This window comes from Hyperolius riggenbachi, chromosome 4 (genome assembly GCF_040937935.1).
Source record: "Hyperolius riggenbachi isolate aHypRig1 chromosome 4, aHypRig1.pri, whole genome shotgun sequence".
In the NCBI taxonomy this organism is placed as follows: domain Eukaryota; kingdom Metazoa; phylum Chordata; class Amphibia; order Anura; family Hyperoliidae; genus Hyperolius; species Hyperolius riggenbachi.
Window position 1 is genome coordinate 462,978,170 of NC_090649.1, and position 7,392 is coordinate 462,985,561.

The 7,392-nt window shown below is 43.5% G+C and overlaps 1 protein-coding gene across 2 annotated transcripts in view; it reads left to right on the forward strand.

Annotated features, from left to right (window-relative positions):
* The window catches only part of TLR5 (toll like receptor 5), an 83,754-nt gene extending 78,096 nt beyond the window's left edge, over positions 1 to 5,658 (forward strand). For both annotated transcript variants that reach the window (XM_068232835.1, XM_068232836.1), the window contains one exon: positions 1,269 to 5,658. In XM_068232835.1, coding sequence (XP_068088936.1) covers positions 1,269 to 3,876 — 2,608 coding nt within the window. In that variant the 3' untranslated portion in view covers positions 3,877 to 5,658. The remainder of the gene's footprint in view (positions 1 to 1,268) is intronic.
* The last annotated feature ends 1,734 nt before the right edge of the window (positions 5,659 to 7,392 follow it).

Sequence of the window (7,392 nt, forward strand, 5' to 3'; positions counted from 1 at the left end):
GCGGAAATTCGCAAGTTAACCTAAAATCGGAGGTTCGGGCCATCTCTACACGTGACTGATTTTTTTTTTTTTTTTTATGAATCTGAATGCAAAGTTATATTTTAGGTAGCTTAATGTACAGTACTCCACAGAAGCACCATTTTTTTCCATTTAAAGGACCACTATCACAAAAAATTGCAAAATGTAAAATACATGAGTACGCATACAAATAAGAAGTATGTTTCTTTCAGTTTAAAATGAGCCATAAATTACTTTTTTCCTATGTTGCTGCCACTTACAGTAAGTAGTAGAAATCTGACAGATCCAACAGGTTTTGGACTAGTCCATCTCTTCATGGTGCATTCTCAGCATGACCTTTATTCTTTAGAAAGACACTTCCTGAAAAGGATCTTTACAAAGGTGCTGGCCAGTCTGCCTGCTCGCTGCTCACTTTTTTGGCAGTTGGACTACAGAGCAACTGACAATCACTATGTGCTTTAGAAAAAAAAAAAGAAAACCCTGAGAATCCCCCATAAGGAGATAGGCTAGTCCAAAACATGTCGGTTCTGTCAGATTTTTACTACCTACTGTAAGTGACAGCAACATAGGAGAAAAGTCCTTTATGGCTCATTTTACTCTGGAAGAAATGTACGTCTTGTTTTTATGTGTTCACATGTTTTTTACATTTTACGATTTTCACGATAGTGATCCTTTAAAGAGACACTGAAGCGAAAAAAAAATTATGATATTATGATTTGTATGTGTAGTACAGCTAAGAAATAAAACATTAAGATCAGATACATCAGTCTAATTGTTTCCAGTACAGGAAGAGTTAAGAAACTCCAGTTGTTATCTCTATGCAAAAAAGACATTAAGCTCTACGACTTTCAAAGTCGTGGAGAGGGCTGTTATCTGACTTTTATTATCTCAAGTGTTATTGAACGAATTACTTTTTTTCTGCCAGAGGAGAGGTCATTAGTTCAGACTGCTCTGAAAGAATCATTTTGAATGCTGAGTGTTGTGTAATCTGCACATATTATAGAATGGTTCAATGTTAGAAAAAACACTATATACCTGAAAATAAAAATATGAGAATATTTTCTTTGCTGCTAAACTTCTAGTAATTATTCATAGTACACAACCAATTCATTATATCATATTTATTTTTTCGCTTCAGTGTCTCTTTAAGTGTGTTTGCTGTTATTACGGTAAGGAATTGTTTTTACGCAACAGGCATATTTTTGTTTCTATTATAAAGTATTCTAACCATCTTTTTGTCCGTTCCCTAGGTTCATCGTGTTCTGCCAAATAGCGTTCGTAGTTGGAGACCCTCTCCTCCATTACAGCAATGAAGAGCGCTGCTCAATGACTGGAATGAATGTATTCCTTGGTTCATGCAAATTCCATCAGATCCCTTACTTGGAAAATTACACGAAATATGCTGATTTGAGTAATAACTACATTCAGGAGCTAAATTCCACCTCATTCCCTCTACTAGAGCAACTGATAGTCTTGTTCCTCAGCAACCAATTCCCACAAAGGTTAACCGTACAGAAAAACAGTTTCAAAAATTTACTGAGCCTCCAGAAACTAGATTTATCATATAATAACATGCTGGTGTTGGACCTTCATGCGTTTGGAGGTTTATCACGGCTTCACACACTCATGTTAACCAACAACAGCTTAAATAGCTCCATTCTAGAAAATGACTATTTTAAAGAGTTGGTCTCTTTGCAGTTATTGGAACTTTCTTTTAACCAGATAACTTACCTCAAACCCAATCCCTTGTTTTATTACTTGCACTCTTTTCAGATGCTTGTCTTGAGCAATAATCGGATATCCAGTATCTGTGAGGGTGATCTTCACAGTTTTCAGTTGAAGACCTTTATTATGTTTGATCTTTCATATAATCATTTTTACAGCTTGGATGATAAAGCCTGGAACCAGTGTGGTAATCCTTTTCGGAATATTAAGTTTGATACGCTGGACCTGTCCAGCAATGGATTTAGTACCCAGGAAGTGCAGTCAATGAGCAGAGCCATAAATGGAACACAGATCACATACTTAAAACTTAACTCTAATTCAATGGGACGCAATTTTGGCTTCCAGAATCTGCCAGATCCAGATCCCTCAACCTTTGCAGGGCTGGCAAATAGTAACCTCCAAATTTTAAACCTTTCACGTTGTTCAATTTTCACTCTGCAGTCTTACGTGTTCGCCAATCTTTCCACTTTAAGAATGCTTGACTTATCCAGAAATAAAATAAACCAGATTTCAAAAAATGCCTTTCTAGGACTAGACCAGCTTGAAACCCTTTATCTGTCGAATAATCTATTAGGAGAACTGTACGATAATGCCTTTGATGGCCTTACGAAAGTAAGTTCACTTTTCTTGGATGATAATCATATTGGGATAATCCAGTCCAATACCTTTAAGGAGTTTAGGAGTTTATTATTTTTGGACTTGCATGGCAATGCCATTGCCTCCGTTGTGTTTTGTGAATCTATGCCGTTTATCTATTTCATCAATTTGAAAGAAAACAAGCTGAAAAAAATTGACAGTAATGAAGTGAAATCCAGTTTAACCAACTTAGCAGAAAATCGCTTGGAGGACCTCGGAGTATTGTACCGTCTTCTGCAGAATGCGAAACTTGAAGGCATCAGTCTAAAACAGAACCAACTATCTATCTGCTATACTTTCAATTATCAAATTCCTCTAAGCAATTCACTGCAACATCTGGATCTGTCTCACAATATGGTACAATTAATATGGGACAACGGCCATTGCCTCAACCTGTTTGATAATCTTACTGTACTTACGACCCTGAATCTTCAATACAACTATCTTCAGTTTCTTCCAGATGGGATTTTCTCAGGACTAACGTCTTTGCAGTTTCTGAACTTGTCGGGCAACCTCCTAAAACATCTAATGCCTGGGATTTTTCCCTCAAATCTGGAGATTTTGGATGTTTCAAATAACCTTCTTTTTTCCCCCAATCCAGAAGTATTTTTGACTTTGAAAAACCTGAGCATAGGATTTAACCGATTTGTCTGTGACTGTCCTCTTGTCAGTTTTCTATCATGGTTAAACCAAACTAATGTTACAATACAGGAGTCTCCAAATGACATTGTCTGTGCATACCCTGACTATTTTTCGTCCACATCTCTTTATGAGCTAAACTATGAGGGCTGTGATGAGGAAGCCAAGATAAGGCCTCTTATGTTCTCATTATTTGTGTTGACTGCTGTTTTTGTTTTAACTTTTTTGACCTCAGTAATTACATATAACCACTTCCGAGGAGTTTTCTTCAACCTGTATAAAAGGATGGTCATTTCAGCACTTGGAGAAGAATCAGAAGAGGCAAAAATGCACAAATACGATGCCTATCTGTGCTACGCTCAAAAGGATTTCCAATGGGTGGAAAATGTCTTTCTCAAAAACCTCGATTCAGAGTATTGCAAAAAGAATCGCTTCCATCTGTGCTTTGAAGAAAGAAATTTTATCCCCGGGGAAGATCACTTTGTGAATATCCGTGATGCCATTTGGAACAGTAAGAAAACCATTTGTATTGTGACCAAACAATTCATGAAGGACGGATGGTGTGTTGAGGCCTTCAATTATGCTCAAAGCCGCTACTTTACGGAACTGAAGGACAGCCTTATCATGGTGGTGGTTGGGTCCATCTCAGAATACCAACTGAGAAAGTACAAACCAATAAGGGCCTACATCCAAAGATGCCAGTATTTGACGTGGCCAGAGGACTATCAGGACATAGACTGGTTTCTCAGTAGGCTCTCCTACAAAATACTGAAGGAGAGAAAGGTGGAAAACAAAGAGGTCCAAGTGAAGACAGTAATGTCTACAGTTGAGTTACATCAAATAGAACAAGTTACATGAGCAAAGCATCTTCTCTAAATGTATGTAAAACCCCTGCCGCTGGGGAAGAAATATGGCAAAACTATTTTGATTTAGTATTTATATAGCGCCAACATGTTCTGCAGCGCTGTACAGAGTATATTGTCTTGTCACTTAATCGTCCATGAGAGGGGCTCACAATCTAATCCATACCATAGTCATATGTCTATGTATGTATTGTGTAGTGTATGTATTGTAGTCTAGGGCCAATTTGAAGAGGTGAGCCAATTAACTTATCTGTATGTTTCTGGGATGTGGGAGGAAACCAGAGTGCCCGGAGGAAACCCACACAAAACAAGGAGAATAGACAAACTCCGTGGAAATAGTTCCCTGGCTGAGATTGAAACAAGGACCTGGCGTTGCAAGGCGAGTGTGCTAACCACTACACCACCATGCTGCCCTACATGAACTATATGAACTATATGAATATAGCAGTTAATGTGACCTCGAGGTGATAAGTAGCGTAATGAGATAAACACATGTATAAAATACGAATCCCGCCCAGCAAAATCCAAATATACTATGTTTAAAGCGATTTAAGCAGCTCCCGACTTCAAATAGGTGAGGGCTGCCATGTTTGAGACGTTCACCCTTTGCGACAAATTTTTCCTCTAACTACCTCCCTACCCCGGGAAAATCAGCTAAATGTGCCCCCTAGCAATCACTTCCCCAGTATGCTAGGCAGACTTGTGCCCCCTCCCTCCCACCCCAGTATGGTAGCCACATGTCCTCCCCCCTACCCCAGTAGGGTAGCTAGATGCTCTCCACCCCACCCCAGTAGGGTAGCCATATGTTCTCCCCCCTCCCCCTTACCCCAGTAGGGTAGCTAGATGTTCTCTCCACTACCCCTTACCCCAGTAGGGTAGCTAGATGCTCTCCACCCCAGTAGGGTAGCCATATGTTCTCCCCCTCCCTCATACCCCAGTATGATAGCCAGATGTTCTCTCCCCTACCCCTAACCCAAGTAGGGTAGCTAGATGCTATCTACCCCACCCCAGTAGGGTAGCCATATGTTCTCCCCCTTACCCCAGTAGAGTAGCCAGATGTTCTCTCCCCGTCCCTTACCCCAGTAGGGTAGCTAGATGCTCTCCATCCCACCCCAGTATGGTAGCCACATGTTCTCCCCCCTCCCCCTTACCCCAGTAGGGTAGCTAGATGCTCTCCACCCTACCCCAGTAGGGTACCCAGATGTTCACCCCCCCCTTACCCCAGTAGAGTAGCTAGATGTTCTTCACCCCACCCCAGTAGGGTAGCCAGATGTTCTCTCCCCTACCCCCATTCCCCCTTCAAACAGACCCCCCCTCCCATCCTCCAGGGCTATGGAGCAGAAGTGGGGTGGAATAAAGGCAGCAGCATGCAAATACTCACCTCCTGCAGGTTCCAGGCTCTGGGGTCCCATCTGTCTGCTCTGGACCACTGCCGCTCGGTGTACTTCCTGGTTCTCAGATCAGGCACTAGAGCCCAAACTCAGAAGCTGGAAGTATATAGAGGGAGTGGAGCAGCTTGGACAGATGGGACCCCAGCGCCTGGAACCAGCAGGAGGTGAGTGTTTTCATGCTGCCTGTAGTCTTCCCCACGTCGGGGAGGAGTTAGACGCATCAGGGAGAGAGGGGAGCACAAAGCAATAAAAAAAAAAAAACTGCACACCAAGAAGTGGAGTAATGCTGGTGCTGGGTATCGCGTAGAAATCCAAATCCAAGAATCAAAAAGGGGATTCGCACACAGACTTCTTAAGGAACAATTACGTTTTGTTGTCCCAATGCACACATATACAATTATGATTCGTCCAATCCGACATTCGTTTCGGAACCAGATAGGTCCTCTTTGTCATGGCCTGCTTTGTCTGTTTGTGCCTTGACAAAGGGGACCTATCTGGCCCTGAAATGATCATCGGATTGGACGAATCATAATTGTATATGTGTGCATTGGGGCAATATACTTAATTACTCCTTAAAGGAGTCATCAGGGGAGAAATAGTAAAATAAGTGGTACTTACTGGGGGCTTCCTCCAGCTCCAAGCTCCCAGGACGTCCCTAGCAGCAGCCGTTCGCCGCAGGTCCGTCCCGATCCCCGGTGATGACGTCAGAGCGACCTGTACTACGCCTGCGCGAGCGGCGCTGTCAATCACCACTACGTAGGCCGGAGCAGACTGCGCAGACTACAAAGTGTACGGACGGTGGAGTGTACAAAGGTTTAACAGCCCTGGGGAAAGTTTGAGAGCGATTTACTCAAGCAGCGACCAGCTCAGACTCTGACTTGTTTACTGTTAGAAAAAAAGCTCAATGTAATAGCTTATACTATACATAATGGGATTGAATTTCTTGTACAGTATCTAAAAAAATGGGTGTAAAATAAATAATGTAAGTATATTATTGCATTATTCATTAGTGCCTCATTTTAAGCATACTTGATTAGTAATAAGTACGAAATCACTGTGAGGCCTCTTTCACACTTCCGCCATTGCGTTGCACAAAATCGTTGCAAAGCCCTACAACATTGGTTGCGGTGGTCGTGTGGCGGGTACCAACTCAGTGCCGTGCGTTCACAGTGTGACATGCGCATTTCCACCAGAAGTAAGGCATACTGGAATGGTACTGTATCCCTCACTGTATGGCCGTACTGCGACTAACTCCCCCCCCCCCCCCCTCGCCTTCCCCGTCATGTTTGGTCATGTGGGCATACAGGACACCTTGATTGCTCTGTTAGCTGAAGACATGTCTCCCTCTAGTGGTGAGGTGTGGTATCAACGCAAGGTTGGAGTGAGCAGACAGCTGTTGTTCCTTGTGGGGGGGATGAAGATCTATGAATCATCCCAGAATGTGTTTTTCATTTTAACACAAAATAATTTTAATCACTTAGATCTCAGAAGCATTATTATTATTATTAGGCATTACATTATCTGCATCTTTATGTGTACAACAGTTTATTAGAACTGTTTACACTGTGGTTAACCACTTTGGGACCGGCCGCCTAGCCCCCCTTAAGGACCAGTGCATTTTGCGGTGAGGAAGGTGCGCGCATTTGGGGGGGTTCGGGTGGCCGGATCCCGTCTGTGGTGTGCTGGGCTGTGTGTCCCCCATGGAGGCAGGTATCCCCCCTGTAGCTGGAAGCCATCACTCACCTCCCAGGCTCCAGCGATGAGCCGCAGAAGCCACCTCTTCTCCAGCCGGCATCTCTGCTCCAAATGACGCTCAGGTCGGGTCGCGGCTTGATGACGTCATCAAGCCGGGACCCGCGCTGACGTCAGACGGAGCAGAGATGCCGGCCAGACCGGAGGGAGGCGCCGATCGTCGCTGGAACAGCAGGGATGTGAGTGGATCCTCTTCTTTTCCCCCCTGCGGCCGCCGCTGTCAAAGTGATCACTACGATCCGATGGCGATCGTAGTGATCACGTGATCAGCACTGCCATACGCGATGGATGCTGATCACTGAGGGGAGATGCCAGCTGTCATATGACAGCTTATTCTCCACTCTCGGGTGCGCACGATCGCGTCGGGA